We start from the raw sequence: 23356 nt of genomic DNA, 5'->3' as shown, positions 1-23356 counted from the left end.
TCCTTGCCATGATATTGTGCAACCAATACTGTATTTGGTCGTGAATTGCACAATAATTTTTATAAGGACATTGTTATAAGTTCGCATTAGGGTATCAAATGGTCAGGAGGTAGAAGACATGGGCTGTAATATGATTCCCAATCGATAATGGTGGTGGCAGACACCCCATCTCTCTGCAAGGAGATGGGTTCATTATTGATTGTGACACTTAATGAGAGACTTTATGTAGAATGTGGTAACACTGATTGAATATGTGATAAGTCTGGGTACAGTTCATCAACGTTGTCTCCCCCCATGTCTGAAGGATTCATGCAGGTGCAGTCCACTGCTAACCTCAACGCTGAATAACGCACTTCGACCCTATGTCTAGTTTTCTCACAAGAGATGGACTTTGCTCGCCAATAACGGCATTGGTGTCGCTGACAATTTATAAAACACTGACTCCAAGAAGGAAGTCTTTGGATAGGGTGCTGGGGTGCTGTATCTTTGCCTGAACTTGTAAATCTGACTGGGCAGGTGACCCTAATTGGACTTGAGAGCGACACGTTTTCTAAGTTGCAAACAACTGTGAGGGATCTTGTAGGGTAACTGAGGACCAAAGATATTGTTGAAATTCCTGATGATGAGAAGTCAAGTTTCTATAGATGGGTCTTTGAATTTCAAGAGATCAGTGCTAAGACAATCATCAGGGGCATGCACGAAATCATATCTCTAACCAAGGAAAAAGCATATGATTGCATGCACTCGGCGTTAGAGCACTGACAACAGTAGTTGCGAGATAAACCCTGTAGTGGGGAATCTAATTTCTGCATGACTGTAATTGGAGTTTATGACAACTAAAAAACTTATGGCGGCCTGCAGCCAAGTCCACTTGAGATTCAAATTACTCAAGTAAACTGACCTTCAATTTGTCATGTCGAAGGACACTGGGATCCACTTCTGTCGAATGCTGGGGTAACTGACTGAAAAACCTTGAATGTCTAGCCGATCTCAGAGAGGCGAGAGGAGATTTCTGGAGGCAACTTGAAAGTGGCTGCCAGGTGCTCGATCAGGACTTTGTGGGTGCATTGCATCTGCTGGAGCAGTTATCACGAAACAGAGAGTGTTCGACGATGGCCCTCTCCAGTACTTGCTCTAGATACTTCACTGAAAACGTGCAGAGGTTTCGCGATGTCGTAAGCAACGTTATAATGAGCGTACCGTCAAATGGAAAACACACGCAAGCCTTGGCTATCTAGGTAACAGCACTTGCTTGAGACTGATCTGAACACACAAACCCATTGCCATATCATATTTCCGTAGATGGAGGTAAAAAAGGAGAGAGAGTGAGAGGAAAAGAGTGAGTGAGAGAGAGAGAGAGAGAGAGAGAGAGAGAGAGGGGTTCAAAATGGCTCTGAGCACTATGGAACTTATCATCTGAGGTCATCAGTCCCATAGAACTTAGAACTAATTAAACCTAACTAACGTAAGGACACCACACACATCCATGCCCGAGGCAGGATTCGAACCTGCGACCATAGCAGTAGCGCGGTTCCGAACTGAAGCGCCTAGAACCGCTCGGCCACTCCGGCTGGCAGAGAGAGAGAGGGAGAAGAGAGAAATCCAGGTACCAATGGCTGAACAAGCATATTTATCAAAGGTTAATATCATGTCTACTCTAACATGGGTTGAAACAAAACATAAAACAAGTCACTTCTTGAAACGGAACAGTAATATTTCTGGTATTTAGAGGCCAGTTCGTTAGTTATTGACTCTAAGTTCATTTAACAAACAGTTTATAAACTATCTTAGTACGACATGCAGCTGTTTGAAAGTTAAACAGAAAAAAATTAACGACTCCACAAGTCTGCCACGATTACCGAGTCCCCATCTTCTTTGGTGAGGAGGCCAGGAACTCCCTAAGTCCACAACTGAGCTCCCGGGATCGCTAAATTAGACGTGAACGTCAGAGATATCGTGGAGGCGACTCTCGAGTAAGAATCCTGGCTGATCGAACCCTTGCGAAATCGCCGCCTGGCCCAGGGAAACTCACTCGGCGAGAGTTAGTCTGGCGTGTCCCGTGCACTGACCTAAATGGCACTTGGCACTAGGAGGCAGCCGGGCGTACTTCTGATTATGTGTCTTGTGGAAGAGAATAGGTGCGAAGATTGGGTTGGGTTGTTTGGGGGGAAGAGACCAAACTGCGAGGTCATCGGATTAGGGAAGGACGGGGAAGGAAGTCGGCCGTGTCCTTTCAAAGGAACCATCCCGGCATTTGCCCGAAGCGATTTAGGGAAATCGCGGGAAACCTAAATCAGGATGGCCAGACGCGGGAGGTGCGAAGGGCCTGCGACTCTTAGCGGCGCTTGTGTCGCCTCCTGATAGACGGTCGGAGCATGGCTGTCTGTCTTGTGGAAAACTTTCCCTTGTGTATTAAGCATATTCGAAGCACTGATGTTGGCTGCTGACACGCAGGTATTTAGCCTTGGAAAAACAATGTGAAGTGCCATTAAATACACAACACGATCAATTCTGGGCCACAGAGCTGGAAATTTGAAAAATAGCCCTTACGTTTCAAATTTGTTAAGACTGGTGGCTGCACGCCGTCGTGAGGTGCCCGAGACGATATTTTTGGATAAGGCAACGTATGACCGCATGTTAACCTTTATTGTCTTGAGTTATCACGAAACAGAGGGTGTTCGACTGTGGCCCTCTCCACGACTTGCTCTAGATCTTTCACTGAAAACGTCTGGTCATGGCTTGCCGAGAGACTTGCACGTTACCATTCGTCAGGTATTACTACTGACGCACTCTGCCACAGTACGAAATTGCATACTTCTATCTGTCATCCAAGTTCATTTCGTCTCGATGCCCACATTTAGCCACTGTTGATGCCAGATGTGGCAGTCCTGTGTATTAAATTTTGCGCAGTGAGTACCATCAAAATCAGCTACAAATTTAGTCGTTTATTCATCCTACTAAACTGTATGTGCACAGTAGGTAATACTTCATTATTTGATACCTTTATTGATGATGCAATTTTAATGGCCAGTCAGTTACTTCAAGCCACTAATATCACAGCCTCAAGCAATCATATTCCAAGTTCATTCTTGTCCAGTGCCCATTTGTGAATGTTTTCTTTACATAGACTGAAGACAGGCAGCCCGACATAGGTTGCATTTCCTAACGCTTTTATATCTCTTGTGTATTGCTTCTTACCTCTCATACCTTGAGCGAATAGAGGCTCTAATTTTCGGTAAAACGTTTTATTTTTCAAAGGACCGAAGCTCAGATCTCTCTTGTGCCACCCCGCTAAAATTTTTCTGGGCGCCCGGAAAAATCACCTATGGGAAATAACGGAGGGAGTCCTTCACGAACAGTGAGAGGTTGGTGCCTCAAACTCATTCTTCATTTCAGATGACATGTACAGTGACTGGACGCTAAAACTCTTATTCTACTTCTTATAAGCTTTACCAGGGAATTTTATCCACTGTCTGGGAATTTGTAATTCTTCCATGAATAACTTCAGAAGAAATAAAATCCGATGCTTTCATGCAATTTATTAAAAATAATTTTAAATTGTTGGTCAGTATTTATGGCTGTCAACACAGCCATTCTCAAGGTTCTTGTCTTGTCCATTGCATCTTCTGCATGCCTAAAGTCAGCCGGTTATTGCGCAGTTACTTATCGGTGTAAAGTGTACGTATACCTTCGTAAAATATTTGCCTGACATCAGATTATAATGTTAACTGGTTAATAGTACTGTTATGAACAGTTAACGGAAGAATCTGCTATGCTGTCTCTGCTCGACGTGTTTTTCCATTTCAGATTGGCGCAGCCACTGCTGTTGGGTCTGGTCATTCAGCATTTCTCCCCCAACAGCGACGTCACCCAGCAGCAGGCTTACTTGTACGCCAGCGGCCTGGTGCTCATTAACTTCGTCAAAGCGTTCTGCGTTCACCAATACAACTTGAAAGTTTCCTTGGTCGGCATGAGGATCAGGGTTGCCTGCTGTTCCCTTCTCTACAGGAAGGTAGGCACAATGTCGGAAACTAAGACTATTACACAGAACAACCAATGTCTGTGCAATGGATAACAGTTTTTCTGTCTGAATCGTTTTCTTATCACAAATTGACGGCACAATGCTGTTCATAAGAAACGCAATCACAGTTCCTTAAGGCACTAAACGGGAAACTAACTATATTATACTACCTGAACTACACAGCTGGACATTAATTCAATTTGTCCTATCAGTGGATGTTACACTATGAATACGCAATGTGATGTTCGTACTTAGTGCCGCAGTTAGTATATAATGGTACACTGAAACAGTATATTTTAGATGACAAGCTAATACTGTCACATGAAGGACATTACAGATGTGTAGGTGAAATATGAATTTTCGTTGTCTGTGAGGTGGATGACAGATATGACCATTCTGACATTAATTTTCTTTCTTATTTGACGCAGGTTGCACACTTTACTCGTATTCTCACAAATTGTGCATCTGAAATAGATGTTTACTATTTTCTTAATGACACAATCAAAGTCCCCTTTCCATAATACATCACAACTTCTTTATCTGAATAATGACAGCAATTTTCAGGTTTTCGTTGCCTTTATGAAATATTAGAAAGTGATACGACTGGCGGTCAGATCATATGCTCCAGTTGGTGTAAATTTAATACATCTCAATGAAAACTGTTTCATTGTAATTTCAGCACTGAAGCCAGCTACTGAAAAAGATCATCAGAGTACAAATTAGTATCAACTTTCTACTTTTTACAAAATTGCCATAGTGATGACTACTCAGCCTTTGAGGTACAATAAGCCCTTAACATCAGTTAATAAAGGAAACTGTCTCCATCATACTAAATTTAGGGTGCAAAGCAAACAACCATTTTCAATTTTTCTCCAAGAAAGCTAAAGCTGATCTGTTTTGAAGTTAAATGTAACTATAGAAATTATCCCAAAATCAGTCATACTTTTTTTTATTTTTGTGTTATTTACCTCTCTTCACATATGTAAAAAGTACATACACTACAGAAATTTATGTTAATATTTATTTTTAAATTCTTATAGAACGTTGCTGTGTTTCCTTATTTTTACATTAAACTAAGCTCTCTTACATTACACAAAAATTATACACTCACCTGTTACATAAAATTTTAAATTCAGCCAAAATTAACACTCGAAATATGTTTGCATTGTTCAAAGGTTTACCTCATGAGAGAAAATGAGAGAAAGAAATAACAAAATTCGAGTTGATATCACTATAAAATTATTTTGACAGTAGTTATTAAAAGTATTATTTCAACAATTTGAATAATTCTTTTAAGATCATAGCTAGGACTTCCCTCATACGTGTTATCCATTGAGCCGCAGATGGAAATAAAATTTGATTTATGCTTGATTCCTTCTGTAATCACACATCTTTGTACGGCTAATAACAATTAATAGTTGAGACTGCGACTTACCAATTTGAGGAAAAACGGAAGTACGCAGCCGGCTTCGTATAAGGACGGTGAACTAAGTGGACTCTCCTGTCGGATTTTCTCAGATCACAAGTGTGTTGTCATTGTTAAAATCTATTTGTGCGGTTTCGTTTTGATGCTAACCCTGCAAAATGAAACATTGTTCTTGACTCTAGGATGAAGACATACTGTGTAGAACATCAGATTTGGTTTATTATACCACTAACAGGCTTGCACAGCCAGCTTTGACTCCAAACTGCGAGTGTCAGGTGTTCAAAATGAGCGACGTTAGTTGTGGGGCTGTGCCAGTTTCAGCAAAAAGTGCCCGTTATTCTCCTTATGTAAGGAAACTGGCCACTAGGTCTAACGCCCTTATGTAAAAAAAAAAGTAATTTGTGTTCTTAATGCAAAAAAATTGCTCACTTGTGCTCTTGGTTACGTTCATATAAATCTAATTTATGATAAGATGCTTTTAACGTAATACTAATGACCATAATTTATGACCCACTATAATAAAATGGCTGTCAGGTAATTTTAGTATTATCTTAATTACCATAATTATGACTAAAATGGCCGCCTCCATTTCCCCTCTTCTCCAGTCTGGGAGCATAATCCAATTGGCATGAGTTCCCACCCAACAATCTTTGTGGTGTGGTAGTCACCATTATCAGATGTCATTCACGCTATGTTTGTCAGTCGATCACCATGAAGCATCATCGGGAGTCAGCCACTGCCCCCAGGCAACAAACGTGTGAAATTTAGGTGACATTCGCAATTTGCTTCAGGGTGTCCTCGCCAAAGGAATTTTCTCCAAGCACTACAAACATATGACCACGTAAATTGCTATTTACTGTTTTTTCGGGCATTTGTTACAGATTTACTCGATTTCCTCCCAGCATTCCAAATGCACACTTTTCAAGACTGTCATCCAAAGACACATGTATTCTAAATTCTGCGTGGTGTCTGTTGTTCTATATCGTGTCGCCCTACCACTTTCGCACAGATGAGACTTCTGCAGTTCTGAGTGAAGCTTTATGCGCTGTTATGGGGCATCACGTGCGGTCATTACCTTGTCAGTGTTCATCAGGGGGCAGCGAGCAGCACGGCTCCGCTCACCTCGCCGTCTCGGAAGCAACTCTTTTCTAACTTCTCCTTACTACAGTTTACCAAAGTTGGTTTAAAAAAACTATCCGGCTGTGTTTTCATCTGACCAATCAGGGTCTCAATGTTAACCTTAAGCTCTGCCTACAAAAATTCTGTCTATCCATTGAGAAACGTTATGCTTTTCGTGGTGGGGCAATGTTTTTAAAGTTTGCAACATAACAGAGACGCGAAAAAGTCTCACGCTAAAACTTGCAGCTGGAGTGGTCCTTTTAGTGTTATCGTAAGGTCTATACTGTTCTTCTGGAAGGCTCTATCTTTTAACATGGCCTGGGGGGTGGTCCTGACGTAACAGAGACGCGAAAATGTCTCACAGTAAAACTTGCGGCTGGGGTGGCCCTTTTTGTGTTATCGTAAGATCTATACTGTTCTTCTGGAGGGCTCTAGCTTTTAACATGTGCTGGGGGTGGTCCTAGCGGTTAGCTGGCGACGTGGGTGTCCGTCCCTTATCGTAGGGCCTTCTAGCTTAACACAGTTCTGCTCTCAGCTTCTGTTCTCGTTTCTCCCCTCGGAACTGCGTCTGTCACACGGTGCGAAGGTATGACATGCATTTAGGCATTCTTGTGTTGGTCTGTGTATTCAATTTGCTCACTCGTTACTCGTATTATTTTGGTTAATTTAATGTCAGGATTTATTTGGAGCTATGTGACATACTACTGGTTTTGCTTATCATGTCAGGGTTTTCATGGAAGGTGTTGGATTTGCCTGACACCTTACATATCACCATCCTTCGAACTTTATTTTTCCACTGAAGTTAGGCAATGATTGAATCGTTGTCTAAGTCAGTCAAAAATTATTCCGTTATCTAAATTTTGTTGCCTACTGTTCAGCCATGTTATTCTGTTCTATGCTAGTTTGTATTACTAATTTATATTTTTATATTCTTCCACATTATTATCAAAAATATGTTTATATTGACAAGGGAAGAATATTTTTATTCTATTATAATTATTATTTTTTAATTATTTTCTATCTTTATTTAATTGTGAAGTTTGTTTTTTAAGAAGTTTGTTATCGAAAGTGAGGAGTCTTTCACACCGATTTTCTTAGAAATATTGTTTTTATAAATGTAGTAATAAAGTAAAATCTATTCCCAACACACTTTCTAAATATCATGTACAAGTAAAATGTTTTTGTTTCTAGACACTCATTTCAACATTGTTACACTAACAAGTAAGAATTTTTTCCAAGAATTGCTTTGACCAAGAAATATGCATACACAAGTATTGAGATATTATCCTAACAAATGGCACAAATGTTAAAAAAGGGAAAACATCCAACAAGATAATTCTTTATTCTTTGTTTTTATAAGGACAAAATAAATAAAATATAGTTATTCTTTTATTTTTATGAGGAGAAAATAAGTGGCATACAGTTTTAGTGTTTATTATGCCTTATTTTTGTTCTTTATACACTGTCCATTTCAGAACTAACGATTTATTTTTATCGATAGTCTATTTTTTTACTTAAGTCCATAGTCAATGACTGTTATTTTGTAGTTTATTAGCTGTCTGGTGTGCTTAACTTATTTAGTTTTTCACACGTTTCTATTGCACAATTCCTACATCACATAATATGATTTCACACATTCACACAATCCTATGAATGTTTAAGCATGAGGTTGGCGAATGTTTTTTGTACGAAGGTGATGGACTTGAGCAAGATGGATGTGGGCAAGTATTTGATGTACAGCTTCGTTCGTCGTTCCTTGTTGGCTTTGAAAGTGTGTGTTGCTGTTGTGGAGGTCCCATAATGGAATGGAGCTGTGAGTGCAGAATCTCGTGGTTTACTGGCTTTGTATGCGTGAAAGTCATCGTTATGTGTCGCTGAAAGCGGTCATTTTTCGTTGTGATACTTCGCAGACGACTAGTTTACAATAGGATAGGGATTTGGGAAGGTATGTCGTCTATTCTTCACCCATCTTCTTTCTTGGTCTCAATCTTGCGAATCTTCAACTTCTGTTCTTCCTGCTTTTTCTCTGCTTCTCACTTGCTTCTTGGTTCTTCTCTGGGCAGGATATGGAAATATTTATTGATAACTAGTCGCTTTGAAGTTCTCCTCTTAGTAACAGTTTGATAAATTGTTTGGGCATGTCATTTTTACTTTGTGGAAGTTTTCTTCAGTTTCGTACATCAACGTGCTGTTTAATAGCAGTAGTGTGACTTATAAATATATTTTTTTGCCAGTGGTGGCTTGCCCAAGTGGTCTTCTCGTCGGGCCATTTTTTGCTCACTCCGCTGAGTCAGGGCGTTCAGAGACCCTTCTGGCATTCGGTGTCCTATCGTGTCTCTGCAGGGTTCCGCCACTGTGTGGTTCCGTGTTCTGTCCCAGCAGGGTTTTGCCACCCTGTGGTTCAGCTTGGCAGCAGATTTATTTACTGCCCACTTCGGCTACAAGGGCCTTCTGTTGGTCTCGCTGTCCTTTCCCTTCTCTCGACGCTTCTGACTTGTAGGAATCGTGTCTTGCTAATTACGTCCTTTTCTTTCTTGATACTTCTCACGTTGCAACTTGTGGGTCGTTGCATCTCGTCCTTGCTGGAGTTTTTACAATGGTTCTTACAAAAAGTTTTACTTATAGTCATCCAACATATGTCTAGTACCTACATTGTTTTACACCTTCTTAAAAGCTTTAAAAATTTCGGCGCCCTTTCCATGTTACAATTCTAAGATATTTTGAGTCTTAACGTCTACAAGAATCCTCAAATTCGTTTTTTATTTTTGTGTACTGTATAGCATTTTAGTATTTCATGCTGTTAGACTATCTACGCTTTATCCCTTCACCTTAATCTATGGTACTATTGGTGTTATTTTTGTTTTTATTGAAACTACTTTCTTTTTCCCACCTTCCTCTCTCTTCATTCTTCTTTCTCCTGATGATCTTATCTGCAACATAATCTTGAAATATTGTGCTAATTATTTACCAGTAATAAAATTAACCTTCAAACTTTTTGATATGGCTCACATGGTGAAGTCCTAAGGTTTTGCCTGTTTTTGGGTTCATTAGTTTCACAGCATTATCATGTGCAATTCGGCTAATTATGATAGGTCCTTTGTACGCAGCGTAAAACTTACGTATTTTGTTTTTCTGTTTGCTGGAGAGATGGTGTGTTTGTACAAATACTTTCTTGCCTACTGAGAATGTGCTTTTAATTGCTGTTCTATCTCCTCTTTCTTTTCTTTTAATGGCTGCCTTTCTGATGTTGGAGAGTGCTGTTGCAATGACTTGTTTGCGCTGTCTACGTGGTACAATAGGAAATCTAACATTTTTTCTGGTTATGTTTGGGGGTTCAATATTTTTAAGTACAGTAACTGGAGGTAGTACTGTAGTGCGATGTGGCGTTTCATTTGTTTCTTCTTGAAAATCTTTAAGGTATATATCCCAAGAGTTATGTCTTTTGTCTGCATATAATTGGCATAAAGCGCCTATGTGCTTCATAGATCGTCTGCTGGATTTACGCTAGGTTTGTACTTAGATATGAAGATGGGTTTTATTTTGTGTTGTTTTAACGTGTTCTGCCATTGCACTGATTTGAATTGTGGCCCATTATCCGAAATTATTCGTTCCACTCGACCTACTTGTCTGAGAAAATTTTGTCTAAATGCTTTACTTACAGTAAGACCTGTTGCCTGTTTTAATGGTGTCAAGGTAACATATTTAGAAGTAAGTTCCAAAACGACAAATATGAAGATATATCCATTTTTTGTGCGTGGGAGGGGAACCATCAAATCTGTTGCAGCTATTTGTTTTAATCTTTTAGGGATTATTGGAAACGTAGGTGGTTTGGTTTGGAAAGTGACGTGTTTAGCCCTCATACATTTTTTGCATTTGACTAATACTGTTCTAATTCGTCTTTCCATATTAGGAAAATGGCTTATTTATTTTATTTTTAAAAAGCATTTCTTTGGTCCAAAGTGGCCATTACTTAAATGTGTATACCATAGGTACTTATTAATTAGTTCATCTGGGATATAAAGTAACCATTCATTCGTTGCAACATTTCGTCTAAAAAATAAAACATTGTTTTTTACGAGATCTGTCGAATGTCTGGAAAATCCTTACTTCTCCACTTGTGTTTGATTCCTAGTATTTTGGGATCCTTGTCCTGTTCTTTGCCTATGTTTTTCAATGCTGTCGTAATGTAGTTTTCGAAAGGTACTTGTTTCATATAGTACATTGTAAACTGGTCTTCTGCTGCTTCCAAACCTATGTTATTGGATGCACCCTGTGGACATCGTGATAAAGCATCTGCTAATACATTCGGTGGTCCTGGTATGTGTGTAATAGTGAAGTCAAATTCTTGTAGTATTAACATCCATCTGGCTAACCTCCCATGAGTTGGTTTGGTGGATAACAGAAATTCTAATGCTTTGTAGTCAGTGTATACTTTTGTTTTTCTTCCGAATAGGAAGTATAGAAAACGTTGGAAGCCCCATAAAATGGCCAATGCTTCCAGCTCCGTTACTGAATAGTTTTTCTCGATTTTTGTGAGTACCCGACTGGCAAATGCAATTGTTCTGTATGATCTTAGCCCTGCCTGTTCGTATTCTTGGAATAAAACAACTCCTAAACCTGTTTTCCCGCTATCAGTGGCCAGACAAAAATTTTGTGTTAGATCAGGATGTGCTAAAATCGGTGCTGTTGTTAGTACGTTTTTCACTTTTAAAAATTCTTCATTGGCTTGTTGATCCCATACCCATGGCGTATTTTTTCCAGTCAATGCACACAGGCGTGGTGTTGCGAGAGAGTCGATCCACATAAATTTTTTATAGAATCCGGTGAGACCTAGAAATTCTCCAAGAGTTTTCTTATTATATGCGTTACAGAATTCTTTGATTGCCGTTAGGTTTTCTGAGTCGGGCATTCCCCCTTTCTCTGAAATTATGTGTCCTAGAAATTTGACCTCTCGCCTTCCAAATTTGGATTTTGTTACATTTACTGTGACCCCATGCTCTTTCATGATCTGTAAAACTGATTTAATGTGTTGTTGTGATGTTCCCAAGAGGGTTCTGCAGTAATCACATCATCAATATAACAAGTAATTTTTTGTAAAATTTCAGGACTGAGTATAGTACTAAATCCCCTAATAAAAGCTGCTGATGATATGTTTAAACCAAATGGCAATCGTTTAAACTGGTAACATCTACCGAATACGATAAATGCTGTAAATTTTCTACATTCTGGGGCCAATTCTATTTGCCAGAAACTACTCCGTAAATCAATTGATGAAAATATCTTAGCACCGTGGAGGTTTTGTATCAATTCTTCTAATTTTTCTGGGCGATCTGTCTCAGTGATTATGATTGTGTTGATCTGTCTGGAATCAAGCACTAAACTGATGCTCCCATCTCGTTTTTGTGCAACATGGAGCGGGCTGTTATATGTGGAGGTAGGTGGTTCAATAATATCGTCATCTAACATTTTAGATATCTCCTGGAATACTTTATTGCTGTAGCTTAATTAGATTGTATAGGGTGGCACTCTAAATGGTTTGTGCTGTTTTACTTCAAACTTGTACTGAAAGTGTTTAATGCAGCCAGTCTTAGGTAAAAATACCTCTGCTTTATCTCGTAAAATACCCTCTAATTCCCTTTTACTGTGTTCCGAAATACCTTGAACTTCTTGCAATTTTTCGTCGATTTCTTTATGGACTTCTAACATGAGTTGAGGCGATTCCACCTTTTGTGCATCCTCTTAATTTCGCGTCATTCTTAATTGTTTGTTTATAACTGGTATTTCTTCTAATTTTAGCATTTGCTCAAAGAGAAGTGTGACATTCCCGAATGTTACGCTACCTTTCCCCATATCTATTATCGCTCGTCTCTCATTTAAAAAATCTGCACCTATAATCAAATCTACAGTTAGTTTAGGTATAATCCCGAAGTTGGCTTCGATCTTTTGACCTTGGTACGAAAGAGTTAACCTTGTTTGTCTCGTAACTTCCGCAGCATTGTTTCTAATAGGACCTCTTACTTTAATCTTACGTGTTTTCAGAACTGGCAATTCCTCATTGGCATTACACTGCATGAATAAATTTTCTGAGATCGCAGTCAGTTCACTTCCACTATCAATTACAATATTGACTGGGATATGCTTTACCATTGCCTTCACAATTGGTTGAATTTGAAAGGGTTGGTTCTGATCTTCTTCTTCTTGCATCAACGAATCCTCCACTGAATCATACATGGCTCTTTTTAGGAATTTCCCTTGTGAATTCGAACTTTCTGTAGGATAAGCTTCGACTGCTACTTCTCTCTCTTTTATTTCCTCTTCTCTGTTTCTTCCTTCATTTACGCTTTCTTCAACATCCTCTACTTTTTCCTCATCCTCGTCTATCTTCTTCTTCTTCGTCGCTACTTCCACATAATCGCATCTAAATGCTCTGAATATCGCTTCATAACTTCCTTCATTATATACGTTGGGTTGTGTGCCCAATTTTAACTAATTTTCAACTTCTGTCGACTGCGCATTATCCTCATTGAATTCGCTTTCTTTGGTTTCCATCTCAAATAGCTCTGCAATACTCATTACTTCGTCCTTTCCTCCTACATTCGTTGTGCATGCCTCTGGTAATTCATCTTCCTTGTCAGCATTCTCCCAATTAATTTCGTCCCAACACGATATTGTTATTTTCTTGTCTTCGTTTTCATCTGGTCTCTGCGGATTTGTTTCTTCCATCTTCTCTTCTCGTGATAAGATTTTTACTTCTCTTTTCAAGGTGTTGCAATTGTCCTGGGTCGGTGCGTCATTCTCTTTGGCATGGGCGCTTAGCTTTCAATTCGAACGTTTATCGGGGTTTGGTGGTCTTACCTCCACCTCTTCTATCTGTATTCTCTTTTCTTGTTCAGCGTGTTGACAGTGGTTTCTTTGTTGATAATTTGTTGGTCTATTGGTTCTCCAGTACCCGTTCCGGTTGTCGTTATTCCCTCTGTAATAGTTGTTGCCGTTCCTGGGTGATTTATAGTTATTGCCATATTCTCTTCTAAATCCATAACCGGTTCTTTGTTGAAATCTATTGTCGTTTCTTGGTGCGACGTTATCACATGGTTCGTAATTATTGTTTCTTCGTATTGTGTCTTGTGGATTCCACTGCTTTTTGCTTTCGTTTTCACGTGCGCTTCGTCTTTTTCTTGCGTCATCTTCCGAAAATATGAATTCTAGTTCCCTTAGAATACCTTTAAATGCTTCGACGTCATTGCCTCCGCGACCTACTAATGATTGCTGGTATTTAAATGGTAGCTTCATCGCGCATAATTTAATCAACTCTCCGTCACTGTATGGTACATCTAAGCATTGATTTTTCTTTGCCATTAATTCGAAAAATTTCACGGGACTCTTCTCTCCTGAATTTTCAAAATATGGGTTCTGTAATAATTCGTACTTCACTCTGTTATGTGCTTCGCTTGACCAATATCGTGAGAGAAACTTCTCTCTGAAATCTTCGTACGATCGGCATGTCGCTGCAACATTCTGCATGGTTTCTGCGACTGTTCCTGACATGTGGGCACATATAAAGTCTAATTTGTGTGCTAGCGTCCAGTGTTCTGGTAATCCTACTCGAAATTGATCAATAAAAGTTCGTTGATGTAATGAGTTTCCTTCTCGAAAGTGTTGAAATTTTCTGACTGTGAGGAAATGATCGTTGTCGTACTTCGTCATAGTTCCATATGAAATTCGCGATTCTTCGCCACTTTTGTTTCTGATCATTTCACCCGTCGTTCTTTCCGGTTGTGGTAGATCCATTGGATATTGTCCACTGTAACTTTCGCCTACCCTTGCATAGTATCGTTGGAGTGGTACGCAATAATTTTCTTCCATCGGTTTGCGAACGTGTAGCTAAATGCATTGCACTGTACTCTTCGCGACCTGGCTTTCCATTGTCAGGTATTGGTTCGGTATCTTGTCTGGCTAACCTTGCTGCTTCATTGCACGATCCAAACTGTCTTGAAACGTACATTTGTGGTTTCGCATGTGTTTGTGATGACGTTTGTTCATCAAGAATTTCGAAATGTGTTTGTTGTTGTGCAGGCTATCTGATTTCACGTATGTTACTTTCCGCCTGTGATTAGAATCTCAAATGCGTAATATCTTCATTAATTGCTTGTTTTTCCAGTGCTGTTACAGATACGGATGTGGTTGCAGACTCTGTGCTTGTTCGATCCTGTTCACTACGCTCTTCAGTCGTTTGCAACAACTCTGTTCGCAATTTCTGAAATTGTCGCTTCGTTTGCGCTTCTATTTTGACTATGCGGTTATCATATCTTTTCAGCGCTGCTTTCGTGATGCGTTTGTGTAACACTCTGTTTTCAACAACTTCACGCGCTGTACCTGCTGCTTGTCTAGTAATTTCGTTTATCTGTTTCTCTAGCTACTTGACTTCTCCCTGGGTGTTGTTACGTAATGTTTTGATCTCGTCCTGAATGTCATTACGCAATGTTTGTACGTCCGCTTGTACCTTGTCAATGTCTGTTCTCAATTGATTGTGACCTGTTATTAAGTTTCCTATCCCTTCTCGAGATTCTTTTGCCTCGTCTTCAATATGACTTAGGTGTAACTGAATTTTTTTGTTTTGTTCTTTAATCACACGCATTTGTCTCGTGGTTTCTGCATTCTGAATTTGAATTTTGTTCGCTATGTCTTTATTTTGCCTTGTCATGGTTTCCGTAATTTGTTGTAATAAAACTGCCAGATTGGTGGGTCCTATTGCGTTTTCTTCCGACGTCCTACGCTCTGTGTTTTCGCCCAAGTGTTGGTTCGCAACCGATTGCATTGAACTGTGCTGCGACACGTTTCTGCTCGCATTCCTTGTACTCTGTGGTGAGGGAGCTCTGATTACTTGTACTGTCTCTCTACTTTCCTGCTCCTCTGTCGTATGCTAACTTACGTTTTCTATGCCTTGCCGTACATTATCCTCGTTATGGTACGTTATATGTCCTATTTCTCGCGATACTGCATCGTCTGTTGTGCTGCCTTCTATTCTCTATCCATTTTCATGCTGGGTCTCTACCTCAATTCGGTCAACGTCTCGATCTGCCATTGCTAATCTTTCCGAATCCCTTATTATCTGTTTTAAAAGCAATTCACGCGCCCTACTTCGAGTCAACATGCGCTAATACGATCTCACGCGTTTCATAAACTTTTTGTTCACACGACTTGACACTTATTATACCCAAGACTGACAATCCATTCACTTACTTATTGGGACAGAAACAACTTGTCAACGATGTATCCGCCACCTGTGCGCTTGCATTGAGGAGAAAACCTAATTCTAACAATTTTTAAAATTCATAACTTAATTATGCTATTGTCTCTGCTACAATGTCTCACTATCTATCGCTGCAGGTACTGTTTTCGACTATTTATTCCTTTCAAAAAAAATTTTTTTTATTACGAAAAGTTTTTTAACAGGATATTTTTCTGACCTAGTTAGGCATGTGGTCGATCTTCAATCATGGTATTTTACCATCCTGGCAGGGTCGCCATTTTCTAACATTCTGTGTGGTGTCTGTTGTTCTATATCGTGTCTCCCTACCACTTTCGCGCAACGAGGCTCTGAGCGTGTTTTTTGGGGAATTGACTAGTTTGAACCTGGGACCTGTTGCTGGTAAGGAGACGTCAGACCACACATGACATGTAGAGTTCAGAAGAGTTCAGTGAGACTAGCGATGATATAACCAAATACTTAATGATTTCAGCGTCAGCTCCACTGCACTCCCTGTAAAAGAATCTTAATACTAACTAAATTTAGTGGAAGTGGTTCAAGGCTTTCCTATTTTTAGTTAGCCGGTAAAATAACATCGTAAAAGCAGTTAAGTTTACCATTGGAAATTTTATTCTACTCACAAAACATTGTTTATAAATTGCACTATTGATAAAAGGAAATGTTTTAATGCAGGATGGTAAAAACCAACTACGTTCAACAAAAATGTGAACGAATATTCCCTGAATGGGTTTCCAAGTTCTACAATCGATCGAAGGATGACCTATGCCATATCACATCTATAATCTAGGTTTAAATTAAGTTTCAAAAAAAGAGAAAACTATCAAAATGGTCTACAGTGACCCTCAATTATCTTTAATTACTTATCTAACTTGTCGTAAATTACAGTGGCTGATGTGGCTTCTCAATAACTATATAACAGAAAAATCATCGCGTTTCAGATTTGTACTTCAAGTGGCAAATGTGAACACCATGAGCTTTAATTGACGATCGACACTAGCATTACGCAAAAAGGGGGTGTAACAGATGAGACTTCCGCAGTTCTGAGTGAAGCTTTATGCGCTGTTATGCGGCATCACGTACGTTCATTACCTTGTCGGTGTTCGTCAGGGGGCAGCGGGCAGCACGGCTCCGCTCACCTCGCCGTCTCGGAAGCAACTCTTTTCTAACTTCTCCTTACTACAATTTACCGAAGTTGGTTTAAAAAAACTATCTGGCTGTGTTTTCATCTGACCAATCAGGGTCGCAATGTTAACCTTAAGCTCCGCCTACAAAAATGCTGTCTATCCAATGAGAAACGTTATACTTTTCGTGGTGGGGCAATGTTTTTAAAGTTTGCAACGTAACAGAGACGCGAAAAAGTCTCACGCTAAAACTTGCAGCTGGTGTGGTCCTTTTAGTGTTATCGTAAGATCTATAGCGGTTAGCTGGCGACGTGGGTGTCCGTCCCTTATCGTAGGGCCTTCTAGCTTAACACGGTTCTGCTCTCGGCTTCTGTTCTTGTTTCTCCCCTCGGAACTGCGTCTGTCTCACGGTGGGAAGGTATGACATGCATCTAGGCATTCTTGTGTTGGTCTGTGGTATTCCATTTGCCCACTCGTTACTCGTATAACTTTGGTTAATTTAATGTCACGATTTATTCGGAGCTATGTGACATACTACTGGATTTGCTTATCATGTCAGGGTTTTCATGGAAGGTGTCGGATTTGCCTGAAACCTTACAGTTTAAATGAGACTTTATATGTTTAAGGATTATACCACAATGCATTACTTAAACAAGTACATTGATATCCCAATATTTCAATGGTTAAAAATGTTCACAGTTCATTACATAAGCAGGTATACTGATATCCAAATAGTTTAATATTTAACAATTATCATTGTCCATTATTTAAAGAAATTCGCTCTGAAATACATCCTGAAAGTGGCATCAGAACAGCATGCGACTACGAGAGCTTTCGACGGTGCTCACTTATGTAAACTTTGCCGCCAGAGAATGGGAGAGCTGTTCCTTCCATGCAGACATATTTCTGCTCGCGTTCAATGTGCACCTCACTTTTCCTTGTGTGCTGTGTATCGGAAACCTGTTTCAGTGACAGAAGAACATTTTTGACGGAAACAACAATTCTGCAGGAAGTAGTACTACTTAATTATACACTTTTATACATTGCTAATATAAATGGTGGAACATAAATGATTATTGTTAAAATTTAGTCATTTTCCTATTTCCTACATCAAATACATTTAGGTCAACTCTTAGTATGATAGCTGTGATTACACCAAGACATTAACACACTCTTGGAAAAAACTGAGCAGCGTTAAAGAATCATGATCTTAGTGTCATAACATAGAAATGGCAGTTGGTACCACCATTTGCCGGTATAGATGGTCTTCCTTATAGTTAAAAAACACTATTTTATTCCTCAATATTTTTAAGACACTGAAGCCCGTACTACAGTGTGTCGTTTCATCGGTTAACAGCTACCTTGGGATGTGTGAACAGCATATCATTGGAATCCGAATAACGCATATCGAAAAGAGCGAACTCAGTAACAACAAAAGAGAGCAGTGTGATGTACAGGGTGATCATGATTGAAGTTCCAGTTTCAAAACGCTGCTAAAAGAAATTGCTGTTCAGAATGACGTCAAATTTGAAAGAAATGTTATCGAAGAAGGAGGAAACGTTATGGAAATAAAAAAAAGTAACGAAAGGTTTCCCACTAGATGACGCTGTAAGCATCGCAATGTAAATGGGTTCAGCTAAAAATGACAGATGAACCGCAATATGATGGCTGTGACGTGAGCAACATATTAAACCAAACGTACTGGTCGCACACGTTTGGTATTCAACAGGTGTGGCGCTGTTGGTAAGCCTATTCATCGCGGCAAGTACCACATCGGATGGGAAAAATCAGATTTTCGTACATCCATATTTAAACTGGATGAAGGTGGGGCACAGCTGGTATAATTTTTATTAAAAATGAAACTCCTCCAGCTGTACCTAAGATTTTATATTTACTTGGCTACTAGTTTCGACGTTGTGTCAACGCCATCTTCAGTACTGAACCACACACAATTGGTCTCATCAAAGTGTACGGGCCTGAAGATGGCGTTGATGCAACGCCGAAACTAGTAGCCAAGTAAATATAAAATCTTAGGTACAGCTGGAGGAGTTTCATTTGTATAAAAAATCAGATTTTAGTTTCCCTGAGGCCAAACACTACCAAAAAAAAAACAAAATGACATCGATTTTTAATTATCCTGGGGCCAAAAACCGAATAAAAAGCAAAATGAGGTCGCTTCTTAATTGTTCTAGGGCCAAAAAGCACGTAAAACGTAAAATGACATCGGCTACTAACTGTCGCGAGACTGATGCAAGCCATGCGAAATATGCTTTCCACCGTTTTCTGCCACAAGTTGAAATCGAGAAACATCATATTCCACAATAGGTCTGCGTGTCTCGGGGCCACGCTCAGAATGCATTGCGCAATGCCTGCCTTCATTTCAGTTGCGTTAATAACTGGAGCACTGAACACAGCATATTTCTGATATCCCCACAAACCAAGTTGACACGGATGAAAGTCAAATGATCTGGTCGCTCAGACCGTAGAGAAATGGTGGCTGATAATTCTTTCATTTCCAAAATATCTCTGCAGTAGCCGCTTCACCGGCTGTACAATGCACGGAGGAGCGCCATCTTACATAAAAATAATCCTACCCAGACATCCTCGCTGTAGAAGGGGAGGGGAGGGCAAACGACGCTGGTGCACAAAAGATGCTCATAGCGTTTAGCACTGACGGCACAGGTAACATGACGTGCAGTACCCGTCTTGTCGGAAAAATACGCTTCACAATAAAGACTGCCGTCAACCCGCACAACACAGTTACCTGTGCAGAAAGAAGCGGTGCCGATTGATGTTCGAGTGGATTTTCCTTTGTCCATATTCTGCAATTCTGTGTATTGAGGTGTCCTTGGAGATGGAAATCGGCTTCATGCATCCACAGAATGTTCCATAGCGTTCATTATCCACTTCCATGTGAGCAAAAAATTCTAGAGCAAACATTTGTCTTACTGGCAGGTAAGTGTGAAGCAACTGGTGAAAGTGGATAATTTTGTATGGATAGCAATGCAGGATGTTTCAGAAAATTTTATGCACTGTGGTCACAGTCATGTCGAAAGTTTCGGCAATTCCTCGTGCATTGCAAGTTTGTGCACCACTGCTCGACCCCTCCTGAAATGCTGTGGCCACATCTTCTTCTGACGTTAGATCAATTGGTCTCCTCCCTCTGGAAAAATTCATTTAGAACCTGTATTTTCCAATTTCTAATCATTTTCTACAGACGCTTGCCGGACAGCAGACCAAGGTGTTTTCATACGCTTGAGTGTCCGCAACTTCTGCAGAGAGCCGGCGCACAGCCACTGTTCTTGTAAAATAGCTTTACCAGCCGATTTCAATCCTGCATACAGACAGTCATACTGAGAATGTACCCCATGTCTTTCATTTTGCATATTCTACCGTATTTTTTCCGTAATGTTTCCCCCTTCTCAGATACTATTTCGTTCAAATTTGGCTTCATTCTGAACATTGGTTCGTTTCTTGCAGCGTTTTGAAGCTGTAATTTTAGTTATAATCACCGCAATGTGGATGATCTGTCTGTAAACCTCCATTCGAATTTGGATTTGCTTGTAACGGATGGTTATACTGTGTCAGCCTGTGGTGATCTGGACGATGTGTATCTTGTTAATGCGAGGTTCTTAAGAAAAGGGGCGATAAACTGCTACTGTTCCCCACAATTCTGATTTTCCATGTGAGATAAGTAGTGTCTTTTTCGATCTTCCACATATTTTACGTTGCACTGCAGATGCACATACGCAAATCCTATGGCAGAGTTAACAAAAAATGCTTAATATGCACCCAAACGCTACATCTGTTTATTTTGTTAAACAGATATACTGCACATACTGTATGAAGACAAATAATATCCTGCTAGATCAGCTCTTAATATCATGGCAGTGATTACACCATGATATTGACACTTACTTTGAGCCAACCGAGGTGGCCGAGTGGTTCTAGGTGCTACAGTCTGGAACCGCGTGACCGCTACGGTCGCAGGTTCGAATCCTGCCTCGGGCATGGATGTGTATGATGTCTTTAGGTTAGTTAGGTTTAAGTAGTTCTAAGTTCTAGGCGACTATTGACTTCAGAAGTTATGTCCCATAGTGCTCAGAGCCATTTGAACCATTTTTGAACCTAGAACTGAAAAGCAATACCACAATTTGTCGACGTAAGCAGTCTTCCGTAGGATAAAAAACTTGGTTTTATTTCCAGCAGAAAACTGTTGTAGGATCGCTGCTAAACAGCTCCGTAGCATCCGATAATAAGTGCTTTGCAATGTGCGAACAACACTCTCCACTAAGCTAGGGACGACCCGACGCTGTATTGACTACATTGCATGTAGAAATATCTGATTCCGTCACCACAAAAACTAGCCATAACATATCAATTTAAGTTCGCTCCTAAACTAATATGCCATATGACTTTAATAAAACTAGATCGGTTCTATAGATATGGTTAGAAATAAATACAAAACTTGGCCCTTAGATATTGGAGAGCGATGACGCCGCACGTACGTACTCATCTAGTGAGAAGACTTAACGTTCTAGAGACATGACGTCAAGATGAAGGTACCATTTGTCCTAAACGGGATCGATACCGCGTCATCAAGAGACATACAGGAAATAAATTGGTGAGGGAACGAGGGAGCATTGGAGACCATTTTGAGGAAATATACTTTTAATCCACCATTTATAATTATGAAATGGACTGTTCGTGTTAGACACTGTAGAGGACTGTCTAAATCTATCGATACAGAAGTGTTATATTGAAACAGGAGGAATATGGGAACTGAAATCTTACTCCCTGTTATGCGTTCTGCAGTACTGCCAGAGCTTACTGAATGCTACTGATACCTGCAGTCGCCACATAAAACATAAATCTGGAAAACAAGATACTAAAAAGTCGATTGGGAAAAAGGGTACCTTACAATGAGTGCAGCCAGTGGAAAACCCTACATTTTAATCAAGGGTCGCTCATGTATAGTTCTATCGGTTTTAAGTCACGTACAGTAAAAAAAGTAATTAGAGACTTCTTCGCACTTATTTAGGGAAACACAGAAAATCTAGATCAATATAGCTAGTGAGGCACTTGAACACTGATCTTCCATTGCCCCATCGACCACGGGGCAATGGTGCAATGGTAAGACAATGGACTCGCTTTTGGTAGAACCAGAGTTGAATTTACCGTTCTGTCTTACCGTTCTGTCATCCAGTTTTAGGAATTGCTTAAGGGACATGCCGAGACGACTGCTGTGAGAACAACTTGGCCCATTTCCTCCTCCATCATTTCCCAACCAGAGCTTTTGCTCCGTCCCTGATGATGTTGTCGATGACGGCATGTTAAATCCTAATATTCCTTCCTTTTATTTTACGAAAACTGTGTGATTCCACATCATGATAATTCGGTTGTATAACTTGTCTCTGAACTCAAGAAGAAACTTCATTGAACCTACTAATTATTTCATGACTTGTTTGTCAGAGAGGCTTTCGTACAGCATTCAGGATCTCTCAACTGTGTCTCAGGTGCTTCGCATCAACAGACAGTGTATGGACGTTGCTGCAACTGGGCAGATTATCAACCTGATGTCCAACGACGTGGCCCGGTTGGATGTGGCCGCCCTGAACGCCAACGGGCTGTGGATGAGCTTCATCTCCACAGCCGCCATTACCTACCTCCTGTACCAGTACGTGGCGTGGGCCGGGTTCGCAGGTGTCGCGTCCGTGGCCATCATGACTGTTCCAACACACAGTAAGTATCCAACACTGCTAGGAAAGCACGCAAAATTGATGAATGTCACTTAGGCATCTCGAGTTATTGTCAAGGAACTGGTTTTTCCGCACCCACCTTATACTTCGCAAGCCACCTTTCGGTTCCTGACAGGGGACGCCTCTGATATCACTATGATTCACCCAGTTTCCTCTTACAGCGACAACAGGTGCGCGTGAAGAATGAGTCAGCAGTAATCTTCGAAATGAACTCCGGTTTTCCTGTCTTTATCATTTCACAATATGTTAGTCGGAAGTAGTACGTTGCTGCAGTTTTCTTTGTACCTACGGTTTCGAAATTTTGAGAGTAAATCAATCTGTAACGTTTCTCTAGCAGCGCCAATTACTGGATTTCGACCAGCATCACCGTGACACTTTTGCGCTACCTAAGTGGACTGGCGAGAAGACATTTTTGAGTCTTCTCTATTCCATCTACCAGCCTAACCCGTTAACCGTTCGGATAAGAAGAGCAATATGCGAGTCTTTTATAAGCTATATTCTTCGAGGGTGGACTAAATTTCCTTAGCATTGTCCTCAGTATCATATCTGCATTTCCCTACGATTTGTTTTACACTGTCTTTCCAGTTTGCTGTTCGGCAATAATGTAATTAAACAATAACATGTTTTTGTTTATGTTTTGGG

General features: G+C 40.1%; 1 protein-coding gene across 1 annotated transcript in view; it reads left to right on the top strand.

The window, feature by feature from the left end:
* LOC124594856 (ATP-binding cassette sub-family C member 4-like) overlaps positions 1-23356 on the top strand; it is a 289353-nt gene that overhangs the window by 111320 nt on the left and 154677 nt on the right. Inside the window, exons 5-6 of the mRNA XM_047133319.1 lie at positions 3808-4012; positions 22472-22697. Coding sequence (XP_046989275.1) covers positions 3808-4012; positions 22472-22697 — 431 coding nt within the window. The remainder of the gene's footprint in view (positions 1-3807; positions 4013-22471; positions 22698-23356) is intronic.

Source organism: Schistocerca americana, chromosome 2, assembly GCF_021461395.2.
Source record: "Schistocerca americana isolate TAMUIC-IGC-003095 chromosome 2, iqSchAmer2.1, whole genome shotgun sequence".
NCBI classification, from domain to species: domain Eukaryota; kingdom Metazoa; phylum Arthropoda; class Insecta; order Orthoptera; family Acrididae; genus Schistocerca; species Schistocerca americana.
Note: the sequence above shows the minus strand (reverse complement) of the source record. Positions and strands in the feature narration are given on the sequence as shown.